The sequence below is a fragment of the Drosophila grimshawi genome, unplaced genomic scaffold (genome assembly GCF_018153295.1).
Source record: "Drosophila grimshawi isolate 15287-2541.00 unplaced genomic scaffold, ASM1815329v1 contig_1377, whole genome shotgun sequence".
Classification (NCBI taxonomy): Eukaryota; Metazoa; Arthropoda; class Insecta; order Diptera; family Drosophilidae; genus Drosophila; species Drosophila grimshawi.
This window is the reverse complement of record NW_025062900.1, coordinates 14,000,285-14,021,496: the sequence shown is the minus strand read 5'-3', so window position 1 is coordinate 14,021,496 and position 21,212 is coordinate 14,000,285. Positions and strand designations below refer to the sequence as shown.

The 21,212-nt window shown below is 40.2% G+C and overlaps 2 protein-coding genes across 2 annotated transcripts in view; both read left to right on the top strand.

Moving 5' to 3' along the window:
- The window catches only part of LOC6561715 (neuroguidin), a 49,086-nt gene that overhangs the window by 25,627 nt on the left and 2,247 nt on the right, over positions 1-21,212 (top strand). The window lies entirely within an intron of this gene.
- LOC6561714 (phospholipase B1, membrane-associated) lies at positions 5,142-6,992 on the top strand. Its single transcript, XM_001988177.2, has one exon. The coding sequence runs from the start codon at positions 5,363-5,365 to the stop codon at positions 6,707-6,709; it is 1,347 nt and encodes a 448-aa protein (XP_001988213.1). The 5' UTR covers positions 5,142-5,362; the 3' UTR covers positions 6,710-6,992.

The following is a 21,212-nucleotide window of genomic DNA, read 5'->3' as shown; positions in this document are numbered from 1 at the left end:
CCTGAGAGTTGTGCATGCTTAATCATATACACTGATCCAGTCACTTAGACTTAGCGACTAAGAAAGTAATTATTGACAAACTTATTATACTATATTTCAGCAACATGAGATTAAATCACTTTATAATGACACCCTTTAAAAAAGCTGACGAGTCTAGATGAAACCCCACGCATCATTCAGAGTATGATGCAAAAATAAACAACAATTTTAAAAATTTGACCCCTTATATTACTGCTTGAATCTATAAAAATGTAGCTTTTTAGGAGTTTTTAAAAACCCTACAAAAGCAGTCAAAGATCTCAAAAGTCCGACAGTTGAATAAATAAACTTCAATCAGAATGTTTGTCTTGCTGCTATTCCTATCGGTTTCCCTGACGAGTGCTCGCCCAGATCCAGCTATAGTGAATCAGTCGACGCAGCTGCTAAGGCGCCATGGCGCTAAAGGAGTTAACTTCACATTTCTCAATTTCGAAAATGGTTTATACTACACTGAACTGGACACCAATCTGCGTGATGTTCTACTTCAACTACGCAACTTCACGCAACAGTCGGTGCTAACACAGTTCGATTGGGTGCGAGCACGCAATATGGAAGAGGGCCGCATGCAGCAGCCAGTGTTGAACAGCGACAGATTTCCCTGTGATCTGAGTGAAGGTCGATCTGCAGAGCGACCCACTCTTATAAGCCAGCTGCGTCCAGGCGATATCGATATTGTGGCGGCCTTTGGTGACTCGGGCAACTCGGGCACTGGCATTATGAGCCTGGGACCATTAGATGCCTATGTGGATTATCGTGGCTATAGCTACCTTGGCGGAGGTTTCGAAACTTGGCGCACAGCTCTCACATTGCCCAACATACTGAAGCTGTACAATCCACAGCTGTATGGATACGCCGTGGGTCATAGTCTGACTGCAGATAAGAATGTGTCTTGCTTCAACTTGGCCGAGGCTATGTTAAACGTACAAGATCTGCCGTTTCAGGCGCATGTGCTTATCGAACGCTTTCGCAGTGATCCGAAAGTAAATATACGTCAGCATTGGAAGATGCTGAGCATTCAAGTGGGCGCCAATGATTTGTGCTCAGAGCTCTGCAATTGGCCTGACACGGATGCCTTTCTCCGGATGGAGGCGCATCAGTTGCACAAAACCTTTCGATTACTCAAGGATAACGTGCCCCGACTGCTGATCAACTATATCGTTCTGCCGGACATCGATGAGCTGTTGAATATGGTTAGAAAAGCGCCCAGCCACTGTGCCCAGAGAATGTCCTTTTTTTGCAACTGCCACATAAAGTATGATCAGCAGATGTTGTATAATGCCGCCAAGCGATTCCTGCATCTCCAACTGTCGATTGCCTCGTCGCCCGAATTCCGTAGCGATGACTTTGCCATTGTGACGCATGGCATACTGAGGAATGTAAGCAACTTGTGGTCCGAGAATGGCATCATGCAGAAACGCTTCTTTGCCAATGATTGCGTCCACTATAGTCAATTGGGTCATGCTGTTTTAGCGAAAACTCTGTGGAATAATATGCTAAAGCCAAACAATGTTCAGCTGCCCGAGGCCTGGCAGCAACCGTTCAATAATTTTCTGTGCCCCAATCCAAACAGACCATTCTTAAGAACAGTGGGTGATCAGTTCTAGAGTTCCAGATCCACCATTTATGGACTATTGCTGTTAGCTGTCGACAGAGTCAACAAATTAATATTAGGAGGTATAAGGTGTATTTAAATATCAAGATTGCTTAACATTTGTACAAACTTTTTATAGACAATTCCTAAAGCAAAAGGGCCAAAAAGTCATAGAATAATTAGTGCTTATGATTTAACAGTTTATTTTAATCTACAAGTTTCAAAGATGGCTTTTCTAGCCAAAACTTTACACTCAAATGTGCTTGGCAAGCAGGAAAACTCCAACCGACTTCCAGATGAACTATACAAATATTTTGAGAAGAATCAAAGTTCAAACTAAAATTTACGTAATTATTTAAGTAATATTATTAGTATTATTCGAATAAAAGTATCATACAATAGTTAAGTTGCTTCAAGGGAAACTATTTTTGAAATATTTTAATAAATAATAATTATTATTTTGGTAATTGTATTCAGTTGAAAAGCGTTTTTGTGTTTTAATAATTAATAATCTAATTATCAAAGTATTAACTCATTAAACTCTGTTCCAATTCATTTATTCTAAACTTTTACTTTAAAATCTTACGCAAATTATAAATACCAGCTAGACTCCCCAAAAAAAGGAAGTATAAACTAATTGCGCTATAAAAGCAAGTTCAATTACGTGAAGCACCCAAAATTATTCGAGCTGTTTAGCACTCGAGGCGATAGTTAATCATGATTGTCATTCAGTTAGTGCTGTTCACGCAGCAGCTCTTATCCTTAACGGCTGCACGACTGGAGACCCCCATATTGAACCGCTCCGGCCAAATGCTCTCACGCTTGGGCATACAAAGCGTCCCATTCAACTTAGGTGATCTGCGCAACGGACACATGTACTACACGAATCTGGAAAAATATCGAAACATTGTCTTAGTGCTACGCAATGCGTCGATTAACATTGCGTTGGCCGGCATGGATCAGATGATGGCCAGCAATAAAGCGGAAGGGAAGCTGCAGCAGCCAGTGCCAGAGGACCAACCTTTTCCCTGTAATCTGAGCCAAGGGCGATCACCAGAGCCGCCCAGCCTCATCTCACAGCTGCGTCCTGGCGATATTGATATTGTGGCAGCGTTTGGAGACTCGGTAACAGCTGGCAGTGGACTGCTCTCTCGGAGTTTTTTTGACGTTAGTTCCGAGTTTCGAGGCCTGAGCTTTAGCGGTGGTGGCATTGGAAACTGGCGCACATCGCTCACACTGCCCAATATACTGAAGCTGTACAATCCACAGTTGTATGGCTATGCAACGCACGGCCTGGTTGCAGACAGACAGCGATCTGTGTTCAATGTGGCCGAGCCCATGTTGATCACACGTGATTTGCCATATCAGGCACTGGTGCTGATCGAGCGATTGCAAAGCGATCCAAAGGTCAATATGCAACAGCATTGGAAACTGTTGACCATTAATGTGGGCATGAATGACATCTGCTTTGAGCTGTGCTCCTGGGACGATTCGGACGAATTTCTGCATCTGCAACGCCAGCAGGCCTATCGCGCCTTAAGCATGCTTCGCGATAATGTGCCCAGACTGATGATCAATTGGGTTTTGTTGCCGGACATACATGAATTTCTGCGCCTGCTCGCACAATTTCCGGACAAGTGCAACCTACAGTTAATATGCTCGTGCATGACTCGACTCTTCCGGCCGCAATATCTGGACGTAGTGCAGCAACTGCAGCGCATGCCACTTGAGCTGGCCGCTCTGTCCGAGTTCAGGCGCGATGATTTTGTGATTGTGACGCACGATTTGCTCAGCAATTTAACGGGCATTGTGATCAGGCATGGAGCGATGGACATGAGATTCTTCTCGCACGATTGCATGCACTTCAGCCAACGGGGCCATGCGATTGCTTCCAGCGCACTGTGGAATAGCATGCAGCAGAAATTGGATTTGCACGAGGTACGTGCTTGGCGACAGCCGGTGCAGCACATGATGTGTCCCAGCGCGGAGAGACCATTTCTGAGAATCATCTAGTGCGGAAGTCGAGAGCGACTGCGAGTTATCTGAAATAAACAACAAAAATAAATAACAAATTCCTGCACACCGAAGTTCAGCCTCTTTGGTTGCCGAGATTTATCCGTGACACGCCTTGGTTTCTCGCTTTACGAGTCAACTATACGACTTTATTTTTAGATCACCTCACATTATTTTGTTATTGCAATATTACTTTGTTATTTTAGTGGGCAATAACCTATATCAAGTACACATACTGATTATACAGAAAGGCTACATTTTGCATGACTCCGACACTTACGACTCGATTCGAGTTCCTTTGACAAACATCTAAGCAAACAATTAGTTATTAATATTTTAAGTGGCTGGAAAACAACTAACAGCAATAGTACAAAGTTACTGGAGCTCAGTACGCAAATATTTGTTGTTGATCTTTTCGTAGCTCAGCTTTGGCTTCAATGAATGCATAACAATTCAGTAAACTCTCACAATGGAATCTAAGCTAACAAATACAACCGGTACAGTGGCGCAACAAGGGGTCTCGCAAATTACTCACTTTTTATAAAGGTATCGAGGAGTACAGTACATTAAATGAAGTAGATAACATTTAGAGATGTATATATGACATGACTGACACTTTGTGATTGTTGTTGAGAGTCAGAATAATTAGAGGAAAGCTAAATACCACAATTTAATGAGCAAAGTGCATTTCGTAATTATTAATATTATGGCTTGAAATTGAAATTTAATTACACATTAAACTGTTTTCCCTTTATATTGTTTGTATAAATCTTTAATCGTTCGATTTATTTAAGTTATCAAGTCTTAATAGAACCCAAAATCTTGAGTAACTCTCAAGTAAAGAACTTTCTACTATTCATGAAATTTGTTGATAATTCCATTTTAATATTAGAATATTAATCAAGAATCAACAATTAGTTTGTTGGAAAAAATTCCTTTGGCTTTAAGTCAAAGATTATACAGAATTAGACATATTTCCCTAATGTCACCCAAAGTCGACGCCACTGTTTTCACAAATAAACATAGACGTAAGTAGTTATAATTTATTTATAAGTCTTATATTTTTTTTATAAATGTCTAAAAACATTAATTGTTGTCTGTCATGTTGTAGTAGCATCAATGTTGTTTACGGCCGTACCAAGGTAATTATTTTGTTTTGGGTTGCTGTTAATCATATTTTCGACAATATCTTTGAACTTGTGTATAGGTTGAACCCAAGCTGTCTGTCCCAACTAGAGATGTTGTTGCCTGCTTTGTCATTTGTGATATTTTTTTTTTTTTTTTAATGATAGCCAGTGTCTCGGTCAACGCATTCAAGTCAAGTTCTGTGTAGCCTAGTGAGCCGGCATGCGATTTGTTTTTGCCTTTAATGGAAGAAATGAGTGCTTGAGGAGTACTCGTTGTTCGAGATGTTGTTGTCTGAGTTCGCTTCATTTTGTTTGAGGTTCCATTCAAACTAGCGGCATTTAAGCGCTCGACGCATTTGCGTTTCGATTGAGAACGCGTCAAGAAGTCGTGGTCGAGAGTGTGCAGCTGCTAGTCAAAGGACAACTAGAAAAGAAAAATAAATAACAAATATTATTAATAAATGTGCAAACTGTGAGACAACGAAAAAGCGTTAAGCCTAAGAAAACATTGCGTTTCATAATTAATATACAATACATGACGGATACCGTAAATGTCATCGATTCTAATAAATAGATAACCAAGTTGCCAACTATGTGTTCCAGCATATTTGGGCTCCTTGTGCTTGTGGTACTTGTAATCACAACAAATGCTGCTCATCTTCATCGCATACGCCGCCAAAATCGCTCCGATCAGCTGCTGGCCAGCATTGGAATACACGCCCAAGCCTACAAACCTGTTCGTGAACCCATGTCGAAAGCTTTGCCAGCGTACACGAATATAGATCGAGATTTTCGCCATTTGTTTATCCAAACTCGGACAACGACTCTCAACTGGGCTCTACAAGATATGGATGCGCTTTACAAAAGCAGCAGACGCGAGGGAAAAATGCAAACTCCAATTCCTGGTCAAGTACCGTTTCCCTGCCCGTTGAACAACACACGATCGCGCATTGTGCCCATATCGGTGGAGCGTTTACGGCCCGGTGATATAGACATCATAGCTGCCATTGGTGACTCACTGTCGGCTGGCAATGGCATTATGTCGCATAGTGCCCTCGACGTGATCAACGAATTTCGGGGCCTGGGCTTTTCGGGTGGCGGCATGGGCAACTGGCGGAATACTCTAACCTTGCCCAACATACTGAAAGAATTCAATCCGCAGCTCTATGGCTATGCCACTGGCCACAGTCTGGTCGTGAATCATAAGATATCACGCCTGAGCATTGCCGAGCCCATGGTCATGTCCCATGACTTGCTCTATCAGGCACGTGTGCTAATCGATCTACTGCAGCGAGATCCACATGTCGATATGCAGCGTCACTGGAAGCTGCTCACCGTGTACGTGGGCAACAACGATGTCTGCTCCGACATGTGCCACTGGACCGATCCACAATCGTTGCTCGATCAGCATGCCCGCGATCTGCGCCAAGCTTTTCGACTACTACGCGACAATGTGCCCCGGCTGGTCATCAATATGATAGCGGTGCCCAATGTGCCGCTCACAATGAGCCACCTGAAACAGGTGCCGTTCGAATGCTTTCTAGTGCATCGTATTGCCTGCCACTGCTTGATGAGCGATCGCCTCAGTCGGGAGCAACTGGAGCAGCGCATGGACACGATACGGCGATGGCAGCAGCTGGATTTGGATGTGGCACGACTGCCCGAATTTCAGCGCAAGGATTTCGCCATTATTGGCCATCCCCTGATCACCAATCTGACAACGCCCTTGTTGCCCAATGGCAACACCGATTGGCGCATCTTCTCCCACGACTGCTTTCACTTTAGCCAGCGTATGCACGCGATCGTCTCCAACATGCTGTGGAACAGCATGCTTCTGCCAGATGAACAGAAGCCACGACCCAATATCCTACCGAAACTCTTTGAGAAGTTTCTCTGCCCCAGCAAAGAACAGCCCTTCCTTGTGGTGCGGCCCAGTTGAGAATGGATTGTCCAAGTAAAACTTGGATGGTGAATGGTATTCTAAATACTCGAGCAGCGAGGAGTAGCACTGGATTAGGAGTAGCACAGCCCTTAAATAACCAAGTTAAGAGATTAACTTGCCATTAATTCCTATATATTTTTTTGGTGTTAAAATTGCACTGAGGCATCACCAAATTTCTTTCCTATGGCTGACAGGGCATAAAATTCATCTCCACATTGTTAATTTTCGATGGAAAATGTTGAACGATATTTGGTTTGAAAATATATTAAACGAAACTGAATGTTTCGAATGTAGACAATCTTTCATAATCTTAAGCTTTGGATATATATTAAATATTAAGTGGGTATCTTAATTCTACTTTTAAAAGAAGGGTTTCGAAGTACAGATTATTATTAGTAATTTAATTGATAAACAAAAGGAATAATAAGTACAAATTCTAGAATTATATTGGCTCAAAGTGCGCAGAATAGCAACTCTTAAAATCCGCACCGGATTATGAGCCATATCGAAATTCCATTGTCTGGTTTTATCCTCTCATTTGGCTGAACTTATCTTCTTCTTTTTTTTTTTTGCCTACTTCATTTCAATTAAAATATTATGCAATTTTAAACATATATTTTTATTTAATTAAAAAACACTAAAAAACAATACTCCACCCAGCATAAAAATTCATTAAAAATACTTTTTGCTTATATGGCAGAAAGTATTTTTCCTATTTGTTGCGGAACAATCCTCGAACCACAATTTCAACGGTACGCGTGACAACGCCGCCTGCTTATTACGCCTGGCTTTTCCGCCCCTTCTCCACCGTTCGCTTAACCCCCACACGCTCAGCGTGAATGCAAAATAAAAAATATAAAAAAACAAAAACAAAAAATTAAAAATATAAAAACAAAGCGTTGCGAACATTTCGCATATGCAGCGAGGCCACCTGCAAACCGGACAGTTGCCAATGGGCGGCGACCAACCCCCGGAACTCCGCATGGCATATATAGGAAAAAAATATATACACGCCCACTGCAAACAAGGCTGCTGGTTAGTGGGAGCTGGGCGATGTGGGCAAAAAGCGACCAAAATAAAAATACAAATCTGGAAAAAAATTGTGGCCGCGGCAACTGAGGCGCCAAGTGTGAGCCAACGAAGTATGGAGGGGGGCTGAAAAATTATATTAAAAATGCACTGTCCGAAAAAAGGGCGTTACACACACGGACACCCACACTCACACACACGCTGACAAGCTTATAAACCCTTGCACAGCAAAAAAAAAAAAGAGGAAGAGAAAAAAGTAAAATAAATATAAAAAAATTTAATAATAAAGTTGATGCGCTATGCTGGGTGAGGGGACGGGCCATGTCGTTGATATATACTCATACACCTCTCTATATATTACATATTTAAATATTTACGTAATACAACGGACAAAAAAGTGTCCCGTTTGCAAAATATATGCAATTTGGGTAACCAATGTAAATAAAGCGAATAAGCGAAATGGGATCACAAACAGCCGAAACGCATTCTCATCAAGAAGCCGAGAAAAAAAGAATCTATTTACCCCCAAATGATAAATACAATTTAAAATCTCGAGCCTTGATTAACCAAAACGAGCATTAGGCGAGCCAAGAGTGGTCACAAATACCAGGGACGAGTACTCAACTCAACACAACTCAACTCACAACCCCCTTAAAATAGCCGCACTTTGTTTGCGCAGTTAAAAAAAAATATATATACATGCAAATGTATGTATAAACGTATATATGTGCATACATATATCATAGAATGGGCAACTGGGAACTGGTGAGAGGAAACTGGCGGAACCGTGTAGAATGAGAGGCAAACACTGCATAAATATAATATGATGGCAAACAAAAACATTTGAGCCATTTGAGCTTGTCATTTGTACCAAGATTTTTTCTTTTATTTCACATTTCGCAGCTCGCGGCAGTTAGCAGTTGGCAGCGACCTCCCAGAGATTCGGGGGGGATGTATGTGCCAGTACATGTTTGTTGTGTATATAGTAAATTGGGTTGCTTCCCGGTTTGAGTGTTATCGACAATGCCAGACGAATATTCAGTGTGTAATCCAGTCAGCTGCCTGGTTCAGTTGGCGAACAAAAAATAAATAACTTTTCGGGTTACCTAACTCAAACCCAATCAATAAAATATTTCGATATATGCGAGGAATTTTTTAAATAATTTATTGCCATTGCAAATAGACTCGGCATGTAGAATATTATGTTTGACATTTTATGAAACCTTGTGCTCTTTTAAATGTTTAAAATTGGGATTTAAATATTTTCTTGCCTTCCTTAGATAATATTGTGTTTCATAAAAACAAATATGGTATACAAATTACTGAGAGATGCTTCAAAAATGCATGTTATCTTTATTCCAAATGTGAACTATTGTTTGTTTTTAAATTAAGAATCACAACTATGAACCTGTCCATCTATCTAATCTAAACCTAACCAATTCAAACCATTTCAACGCCAACTGCAGCAAGTCGACGAACCGACACTTAACCAGACAAATCCATCAAGACAGCGCATCAACTGAGACGGACCCTGGCCAATGACGGGCGGAGTGGAGTGGGCGTGACGCGTCCAATACGCAATGGGCATGAAACTGTCTGCAGTTAGCCAGCGACAAACATGCCAAGTATTCAGCTGGAAGACGGGATATCGGGGTCAGCGTCAACAATGGGCATTGGCCACAAAAACAAAAAAAAAAAAAAAAAAAAAAAAAAAACTGAAAGCAAAGCAAAAAACACCGTCATCGCTTGACATTAAACAGCGACAACATTTTCGCTTTGCATGCAAAATGTCGGCACAAAGGCGCACAGGATGGCGCGAGTCGCATAAGCCAACCGACAGACGCATACACTCGCAATCGCTGGCTGCTCTTGGCCATCATCTGATCCGGCATCGCCTTCCACTTCAGTCCAGCACCGCTAACGAACCGCCAAAACATCAGCCAGACGGCGGAAATAGAGCAAAGTTTCCCCAAGCGACCAGCGCACAATACAGCAGGAGAAAAAAAAAAAGAGGAGTTTAAAACGACACACAAGCTACTTGAGTTGACCAGCAGTCAGGCAGGCAAGCACTCTCGAACAGCAATTCTGGCATGGTCTTTTTTTCCGCGCTCAACTCTCTGGCATGCGGTTGACGGGTTAAGGCGGACAGTTGACCACCACAGCTGGTCAGGAGGCGGCTTCTTTGTGACGTCTTTGCTATTGTTCGCAGTGTGCCCAGTCCCAGCTTAATGGCAATGATTTTGACGGCTGTTTAGTGCTCTTGTTACTGATTCTAGTCCTAGTCCAGGTCCACGTCCTGATGCTGTTCCTGTTGCCGGTCCGCTTACCCGCTACTAAGACTAATGGCTATGTGCCTTGTTGTTGTAATGGTTTTTAGTGGCTTCTCGAATGATTTTCTATAGGTGCTTGGCCCATGGAGGACAGCGTCTTTTAATCAGCCAGCAATGGCAATGAAAGCTGACATCTGGTTTAGGGATCAGTTCCCTGAATGCGAATAGCTGAGACATTGCTTACCTTAAAATCGCAACCTTTTCACAATTACATTCATATTTTTGTAATGGATATTTAACGTTTGAAAAAATATAAAAATTTAGGTATCAGATTAATGTATTTTGGTGGCAGTTTCAAAGATAATCATTTGATAGTCTTAAATATATTTATTTTTAAGTAGCTTATCAATATGTTTTTGCATAATAATGCGATATATTCTGGGTATAGAGGAGTCATCGGTGACTGTATCACATAATATTATAGTTTCTATGAATGTGTGTATTTCCCTCCAAAAAACCAGCACTCACATGGGTACGAGTGAGTGCTATACAGAATTCAAATATGTTCCACATACATTCGAGTAGTACTATATCTATTTGCTGATGCCTTTTTTCCATTGTTTGCACTACACTTCAACGCACTTGCGTCATTGATCCGCTAGCGCCATGCAATCCACATACAACTAGGCATCTACCCATACACCCAGCCACACACACACACACACACACACACACTCGCACACACTTTCTCATCTACAATTCAACTCCAACTCCAATGGCAGCATTTTTTCCGCACACACAGCAGCAGACTCTTGTCTATCTCATACCCTCTAGCGGGTATTTTTATTGAATTTGCCTCCTTCCAACAACAGCAACAAGAACAACAACAACAACAACAACTGACCAGGCCAACTGACTCGTTGCATTATGCCAGGACATACGTTTTGAAATGCCATTCCTGCGTAGACTTTTCTTTGCTTCATCCATCTTTTTTTCTGTTTTATTTTTGCCATTACTCATATATGTATGAGGGGGCACTGGAGCTACTGGGGAGCGGGGCACGTATGTTGCCAGGTTGCCACGTGCAGAGCTTCGGCACTAAGCTTTGACTTGGGATTTGCATTTTTTACGCGCCGTGGACCATCACCCTCAGCCTGCCTCCCAACAAGGGTTCCACTTTTGCTGATGTTGTGATTTTTTTTTTTTAAATTTATATATATGTAATTTTTTTTTTTGGGCTGTTGACGCTTTTGCTGCGGGTTTTCCTGCTTTTTTTCATAATTCTCTATGCCCATTCTATCTATCTCCCTCTCTCTATGTCTCTGTGCTTCTCTGTTGTTCGCTTTGTCTATCTTTGCTTTCTCGCTGGTGCCCCATGTCCTGTTTTGGGATAAAAATCCATTTCATCAGCGGGGTTTCCGCTGCTGTCGTCGCTGCGTTTTGTTTCTTGTTCTTCTTCTGCTTGCTGCTGCTTTGTCTGATCGCGTTGAAATTGTAATGAGATTTCTGCTGCGAAGGGTTGTCTGCAATTTTACGCTAATATGCTCAGTACCCGGGTATTTAATTTATGAAACTTATCTGCGGCTCGCATCGAGGCGTGCAGGGTCCCCATTATTATTTTCCATTTGCGTCTACCAAAGTGGAAATGTGGAAATGTGAAAATGCATTCATCACTCCAAAAAACAATCTTGGGGGATTCCCCCTTGCCCGCCCCCCACGCCTCTCACGTCTTTTGTTTACTGTCCAGTTTTTGGTTAATTTCGCTCATGTGGGTTTTAATAGATTAGAGGCGACTGGGGATTGTGCAATTGGGGGAAAAGAATAGAACTGGACGGTTCATAAAGAAGGCTTAACAGGCTTGGCATACATGAGTAGCCTTGCTGGACATGTAACGTGTGTTGCAGTTGTGTGATTGATGCTGTGAAGAGGGTTAACCGTTGATAGATTGTCGAGCTATATCGCTGTACAGCTGTCTGGTCTGTTTAAGGATATTCAATGTATTTTCAAGTGCTAAGTGCGTATTACCACAGATGATGACAGTAGTATTTCATTTTGTTTTCTTTTTGTGTAGACATTTAAAGATTTAGTCTTGTCACATCTTATGGAAACATTATGTTAAAAATTATCTGAGACTGCGAGTGATCCTGCATAGTTGGACAACAATAAATGCATAATTGTTTCCTTTCTATTTTTCAAAGAATCGGGCTACAAATCTATAAATATTTTGTCAATCTTCAATTTGGAATTTGCACTTTTCTATGTGCAATATTTAATAGCTGCTGCCAAAAGCTTGGTACACCTATTAAGCACTGCTTTCCATATACATATCAACACAAACATCTATAAGTGTATATATAAATGATATAAATGAATGTGTATATACCTGCAGCAAGTACCAGTACATTTGATATTTCAAAACAATACACATTTCCAATTACTCGACAGTTGTGCGCTGTCTAACTCGGATATTGCAACTCTTTCCACTCGTTGTCTCTGCTGCTGTTGATGTGTTTGTTTGTGTTGTCGTCGTTGTTGTTGTTGTTGTCTCTCCGCTGTTGTTTGGCGGGGAGGCTCAATAGCAAATTGTATTTAAAATTTATATAAAATGCGCGTCGCATTTGTTGTTTTTGTGACAATGTGTCTGTGCTAACTCCTAGCCCCTCCCCACCCTCAACCTCCCCTCCATCCACTTCTAAGTCCAGCAGTGGCAGCCCCGCCTTTGAAATAACAACAACAAGAACAACAACAAGCAGCCACTTCACTCGGTTATTTTTGCTATACAATCAACGCGACCAACGTGAAAAATTCGCGCGATTTATGCATGCATGAAGTGCCATTGTGTGTCTGTGTGTGCTGGTGTGTTTGTGTGTGTGAGTGTGTGTGTGTGTGTGTCTGTCGCTGGCTCTTCCTGTGCCGCCTACATCCTACACCCAACGCTCGAAAACCAACAAGCCCCCCGACCCTCAACCCCCCAATTCTATGCGAGCCGTCAGATATATATGGGTCCTGCCCATGCTTGGTATTTCAACTGGCGAGTCACCAAAATACTCGACGCTTGTTTATTTTATTGGCACGTAAATTTAATGTTGAGTTCTGTATGCGTTTATGTTGTTGTTGTTGTTATTGTTGTTGGTGTTTGCTATTTCAGTTGTGCAGGTTTTTCATTTCTGCATTTATTCCATTTGCCATATACAATTGTGTTTTATGTGTATGTATTTTATAAATAATATTTGAACACGGCAAATGGACACACCCAGAAATAAATCAACGTGCTATTCAGATATATGCAGGCATAAATATGATGTCGCAGTTGGTTTTGTTTCGCCAATAGTATCGCGAACTGGAGTTGATAGCAACGCCGGGCGAGAGGTGAACAATTGTGGTACATGTAAATGCCGAATGACAACTGAATCTGATGGCCACTTTATTTTGATTATAATACAACAAAATTTCGAGTATGATTTCTTTTTAGATACCCCTTCATTTAGCTTGAAATTGCCAGTAACGCTCATTTGTTGTTATTCTTTAACGAAATATCGAGGAAGATACTTATATAGATTTATTTTTAGATTAACTTTTAGATACTCATATCTTGGGTGTATCTTACACTCGAGGGGGTTAAAAACAAAGATTTACTCATCACTTTCTTATCTTTCATTGAGTACGTATGATTTATTTTAATCATTGTGTGTGTTTGTAGTTACTAATTGATATGTGTCTAGTGCTGTGACTCCCAATTAAAAAGTATAAACATGATCAATTTATATTTTATCTTTGTAAATCACATATTCTCATTTATTGAATAACTCAATTATAAAACGAACATCGAATTTATTTCTTTAGCTTTCAGTTCATTATTTTCCAAAAACTCTTAAGATGGAAGCTTTACAAAATGTTTATGTTCTTCAAATTGAAAAGCTGTCGTAGTTTCGAACGGTTGTTAAGGATTGCAATGCCGTTTGGTAAATATAAAGTTACTTCAAAACTGGACAAAGTACATGTCAAACGATACATAATTAAAGCTGAGCTTCGTTTGTCTACTGTATGTGTCCCAGTTTCATGAGCGTCCGTTTAAAGCGCCATGCGCATTCCTCATGTCACCTTTGACTGGGTCTGGGGCTGGGGCAAGGCTTAACAATAACTAGTTGGAACATGGGGAAAGCCTAAAAGGAAAAGAGAAAGAGATGGCGAAAGATACAGGCGAAGTTATGGAGACAGACCAAGAGGCAACATCGTCGTCATCATCGTCATCAATATGCAAAGACCTCCATAGGGCGCAGGCAACAGAAAACAAAAAAAAAAACATCGGAATTGTAGCTGCCATTCAATGCGACTGCCGGAGATTCACTAGCTACCGCCTGACCACCCCTTTCCCCGCACAGACACACACACACAGACTCACTTATACGAAACAACATACTGGGTGCTGTCCAATTATGCCTCGCACATGCAAATGCAACGTCTGCTGCCCCCGGCACTCCCAGCAATACTCTCTCTCTCTCTTTCTCTCTCTCGCTGGCTGGCAGCCCCCTGGCAAACACTCAGCGCGCTTGTTGGGCCCGCGAGGCTGGCCAGGAGCAGCAATGCGACACGATGAGGTCGGCCTAGCAATGGTGGTCCAGCCTAGCCAGCCCGGTCAGTTGAGTTGAGCTCAGCTCAGCACAGCTTCTGCTTCAGCTCTCAACTCTGTTTCAATTTGCACCCACACATACACAGATGCAGCAATCACTCAGCGCGCAACGCGCCACCCAGCGCCCACTGCCACGCCTACATCCATACATCCATGTAGCCCTCTATCCACTCTATCCGCAATTGTTGCCGTTTCCCGCATCGCGTTCGCCTTTTTTCGCGTAACGCAACAGCAAAATTTTTGGGCAGCAAAAACCAGCTGGCTCTTTCACTCCACAACATTGCCACATGTCCTCGTTATCCTTGCTGCTCTGTTGCCGTTGTTTTGGCTGCAACTCTGTCGCCGTGGCTCGTGTTTTTGTGCTCTGTGCGTTTGTTGAAACAATCGATTTATTTTCGGTTTCATTTCTGATTGGCAATATTTCATAGCGATGTGTTTTTGTACTCTCCATCTCTTCCCTTCTCTTCTCATCCCATCTCATCTCTTCTCGCCTCTGCTCTTCTCATTCTCATTCCTTTTTATTTATTTTCATTTCATGCTGATTTCTTCATTTTTTTTATGGGGTATACGAGCGCTGTGTATCTGATTTTTTTGCTGCTTGTTTGTTTGTCAATTTGCATCTGTGTTGGTTGTTTGCATTTTTAAATATTACAGAGCTCTCCGATATGAAAACAGAAAAGAACAAAAGGTAAATTTTATGCATTTTTCGATTTGATCGATTCTTTAATGCCGTCCTTAGATGCTAGCTCTAATTGAAATCGTTTATAATCATTTGAATTAGCAAAGCTCTTTTCCAGTGCGAAAACTTGGCTGATCACTTTTTAAAATTTAAAAAAAAAAAAGGTATAAAAATCGAATGACGAGATAACTTTTTGTAGAAATATTAGCAACGTTCACATTAAAAAATTGGGGAATGCGAGAATATAAACATAGAATGGACAGTCTCCAAAAAATACATTTTAGAAATTATTTCGTATTGAAAATATTAAGCTGCAATTTATTATACTGACATATGTGTTTATTATTTAAATAAATCAATATAAAAAACAGAACGGTTGCTGTGAGTAAATTGACGTCAAATCCAATTCAAATGTTTATTTAATTATCTTGAAGGTTCCTGTGCAAATCCATTTAAGAGCGTCAAATTTTTTTTAAATAATCTTTTATATAATCTCGATGGTGAATCCTCAAATTGCTTGCTATTTTCATTTTCATTCACACGTCCTTAACCCGTTGACGCCCAGCACTCGGCCGCTCCCCTTTTGTTAATGAAAATTGCTTTCACAAAAACCAACGCCCGTTGACGCCTACAAATATGTGCGTCGCTCTGACACTTTGTTGTGATGTTGAAGGGAGAATAGAAAAAAAAGAAGAAATTGTTTGCCCCGCTGGCTACGCGGCGTATGAGCAACACTGCCCACATGTATAAAAAATGTCAAAATGTTTGCGCGTCTGCCCGACTGAGTAACTGTCCGTCTGACATTGTACTTATCTGTTTCTGGCCTGGCTCTAACAGGCGACGAATTTCTCTTGACATTCTTTTCTGTGCACATGCATATATTTTGTTGCCTCTTCATATCTCCGTCTTTCATAAATTTGCTTGAGTTTTTTATGCGTTTTTGTGTGTTTTGTGTTTGTTGTGCTCATTTGATTGTCAAAAAAATAAACAGCGCAAACAACAACAACAAATAATGTGCAAAGTTTGAATCTACTTCCGCATAATATGGCAAGGATTCAACATCTTTGATAATTCTTTATTTAAGCTATTTATTCTACAAATGCTTTCGATTGTAATAAGTATATCTCTTTTTAAATTTAAATGCAAGTTGTTGTTGTTTTTTTTTAATAGCTCGTATTTTATTTCAAGCATATCTTTGGGTATTCCATTTGCTATGCCAGACATTCATTTCAGCGCCTATTTGAATACAACTGCGGCTCTAATCTCGCAATATGGTCGCATTCGTTATTCATTTATTCAGACCGTTTGTACTGGCTCCAAATCGTCCCATCCCTGCTCCCTTATTCCCACTGGGCATTCATACTCCTTTGTCTGCTCGACCATTTTTGGTATTTTATAATTATTTTTTATAGTTAGCCAATTATTTAAATAAATAATGGCTGACTGGTTCAATTTGTTTGTTGGGTTGAATTTCGTTTTTCGCTGGGGGGGATTTATGCAGAAACCGAATTGAAAATTGCCAAATACCAATTTAGCCGGCGAAATGCAATGTTTGTTTTATGTGCCGCTGCATAAAATATGCAATTATATTTGCTGTTCCTATATACGCTATTAGTATATAAGCCCATGCGCTTCATATACAAGTATGTACGCATAGCTTTATTCATACACATATACGTATTTATATACTTTATGACACTGCGTGTGTATTGGCATTTTACGCGACCGCAAAAGTTTCATTTCCGTTCGGTGCGCACCTAAAAGCACCACCGAAAATCCACAAAAAACAACAAATGCTTCAACATATAATATGACATAAACAGTGCGACATGTCACAAAAATGTCTGCTCAATTCGCGAAGAGGAGTTTTGGTACTGTCTACTTGTTACTCAGTTCCTAGAATCGAATTCGCTTTTAAATGCAAGTATCCAATTAGAGGAATTTTTGATGATAAAAGTACTGAGTAGTGTTTTTGCCTATTTAAAATATGCTGGATCTCATAGCCAAAAATAAACTAATATATATTCAAAGCCATCAAATCTGAAAGTAAATATATAAAAGCTAAAATTTCTATTGCTTTGCAATTATTTACTTAAATTATATTCTGAGCTTGATAAGCAACTTTAATGCACAATTTACTAGGCAAGCAACAATATTACAAAAAATTTATAATATTCAAATCTAATATTAGATAGTATATAATTTATTTGCGAAATTCAATTGATTTGAAATTACAGAACACTCGTCGCATGTTTTGCTGCGGCTGCGTTTTATTAGCGAGTCCACGCGGTTGCTTTGGGTTGTGCCTATAAACTCTAATCAATATTCGGTTATTGGCAATGCAACTACAACCATCAGAACACCGACAACGACACATTGCACGAGGCCCTGCATAAATTTGAGGTCCACTTTGAACGGGTCTGGTGGGTTGGGATTGGGGTAGGGTCGGACTCGCTTGGTCTGACTGCGGTTTGCAACAGTCGCGCGTATTTCTTCATCAGGCGCTCAACGAACGCGGCCGCCAAGCACTGTCCAACCCCTCGTTGCACACACACAAACACACACACACGCACGTATCGGGTTTGCTCTTTTACTCATATGCATGTATGCTGTTTTAGCACCACACGATGCCCCAACTCTAGGACAGGCCATAATTTTGCCTATGCTGGAACGTTGCACTGTTATTTACAGGCTGTTGGCTGACACCACACCACAGCACAGCAGCCACACCGCTGCAAGCCTGCAGTTGCCTCGCCCATATTGTCACTGGCTCGCTGGTTTTAACGTTAATTTGCACAATTTTTGAGTTATGTCAATCGATTTCTAATGGCCGTCGCGCAGTTGTGCTTCAACCCCACCATTTACCCCTCCCTCAACGCGTACATCATGAGTGTTGGGGAAAGTGGAGTGGAGTTGGCTGAAAAGCGCACAATTTGTAGTTTTATAATTGAAACAAGTGGACCCCTTGCATTGCCTGCTCCTTTGCCAGGTACTTCCAAACGATATAATGATTACATGGGTGAAATCATTCTGAAGGGCGTTGTATTCAGTTGTATTCAAATCTGTCGATAATTCCCGTTCAAGGTCTCTTTTGCCTACTGATTATGTTAACGCTGAAAATCAGCAGATGAACTCATTTCTATTACTCGAACAATCAAATAGTTATTATTAAGGAATGTAAATCCCAAAAAAAGAAAACATGTTACAAGACTAGAACCGAAATTTGAAGGATTAATTTTATCATTATAATTTTTCGTCAAAGTTTATTGACTTTTATATAACTCAAAAATTCTATGTTTTCGAATGGGGTAAATGAAATGTCATTTATATTATAATACTAAAAAACAATGTGTATTTTATTGCAAAATCAACCATGAGATCTTTTAAGCTTACTTACTTGTATTTTGAAATGTTATTGTATTAAAATACAATAAACTTAAGCCTATAAGCTCCTCCCCCACATATCGCACAAACATATTTGCAACATTTAAGCCCACCAAATGTGCGTATACTTTGTAAATCTGTGTGTATGTTTCGTGTGCATATCCTGTGCGATATTTTAAATAAATGCCAAAAAACAACGAAATGGTAATCAACTGCATTCAGCTAGCTGCTGATGCCAGCTTAACAGAGCTCATTGGCCAATACCGAGCCGCCGAAATAGCGGCTGCAAATCGGTTCCACCTCTCAATTCCAACTACAGTCACCAGTCAAATGTTGCACATAATATACAATACATATATATATATATGTATATAGATGTGCAAATTAAAATGCTCGTAAATATGCAATGTATTTTGTGCAATTATCGCAGAAGTGCACGCATTAATTTATGATGTTAATGTCAAACAACAACCAAAATAAAATGAAGAAAGAAAAAAGTTCTGCAAAATTCGTCTGATGATGATGGCAGCCACACACACGTTTGCTAAAATGACACAAAACCACAGCAGACAGGGGGGAGAGGTCAGGAGAGACGAGTGGAATGATTGCGAAATGGCATCAAATGCTATCATTAAATTTTGTCAAAACTCGCTGAGGGAAGCAGAAGCAGAGGTAGAGGTGCAGGTGCATAGATAGAGGCGCACAATTTACATAACCTGCAGGGCAGGCAAATAGCAAATGTAATTCATATTTAATTCAAACAAAAAAAATATATAGAAGGAACTAAAACCAGTTTACACGCAAGAACCACAGAGACAGAGACAGCAAAAGGATGTATATACACCAATACATGTGTTTGCCTGTGTGTGTGTGTGTGTGTGTGTGCGCGAGTTCAATTCGTTGCCTACTTACAGGCAACGGCCTGTGCATAAAATGCATTTCCAAATAACCATTAATGCAAATGCAGCAACACAGCGGCAACAACAACAACAAACGCAGCTTGTTGTTTCCGTTGTTGTTGCTGCAGTCGCAGTTGCATTTGAAAAAGTGCCACGAATTTAAAATTATTGGCACGTTGTCTGTGAGGGCGGCCACCTCTAAATGCTGTTTGTGCGTGCGTGTGTGTGTGTGTGGGCCATTTGTTGTAAATTGCCGTTAGCAGTACGGATGTACAGATGTTGCTGTTGTTGTTGTTGTTGCTGTTGCTGTTATTGTTGTTGTTATTTGTGTTGGTGTAACGAGGCAACTCAAATAATCGGCCATCGTTATACGCATGCAAACCGCTTTTGCGGCTCGCAGGGGACAGTTTTAGGAAAGCGATGCCTTCATATGTTCTATGTGCGATTGTTGTTGCTGTTGCTGTTGATGTTGCTGTTTGTTTACAGTTAGTTTTAGCATTGGCTGTCGCCTAAAATATGCTCACATACGCATTTTATCTTGATCCTTCTTTAGTTCACCAACCCAGCACAACTCCCCTTTCCGCTCCAATCACACACAATGCGTGGCAACTAGTCGAGTGCGTGACGCAGGCTTAATTGTAATTGCATATTGCCCGGCCTCTAACGCATCAATAACAACTTCGAATAGAAATTGTAAAATGCTTCAAAATTTATGCGATTATAAATTAGCATTAAGAAAGCTTCTCAAACAGTATTAGCTTTGACTCTGACAAAGATTTGAATAAATCAAAGCTACTACATTAAAGGCTTACTAATCATGGTTTACTCAAAATGTATCATAATTCTAATTCAAATATTGCAAGATAAACCCTCAAAGAATTCATTACATAAAATTAATATATATCGCAATTTATTTGCTTTTTTTTTCTATTAAATATGTGTAATTTAATATACAGTTTGAATGATATACTTTTAACAGAAAATATTTGTATATATTACAATTTTCCACTTATATAAAAATAATAATAATTTCTGAAGCCTATTTTATATGGAAACTGTTTTTATTTTTTTGCAATTGGAAAACTTCAAAATTTAGTTAACTTAAGGACTGAACTCCAAGCTATCTCAATCACTCTCACAGAGTTTAATATTTCATATTCGAGTTTTCAATTCAAAGTACTTTTCCCTGGCTATACTCAATCAAGCAGTACAGAAATACCATTTTTGTAGCTTTTCGATGTGTTTCATCCAGCTAAACATCAATTAAGTCACAATTTCGAAGCACTTTGTTATTTAATGTCTGTCAGCGAAATGCAATTAAATTAATTTGCCAACAATAATATATAAATTTGTCAAAATTGTATATTTATGTGTAGGAAACAAACACGAACATACTCAAAGAATTGTTATCACAATAATTATTTGGTAAATTGCCTTGGAAATTGCATATTTCGCTAATCATCGCGAATGGCAGAAACAAAACAGCATCAATATCAAAACAACAAAAAATTATCAATTCATTTCACAAATTGCAATTAATCTCTAAAAATAAATGTGACAGGGACAAACCAGCGTTCCCTCCTCATTGCTTTATTAATATTAATTGAAA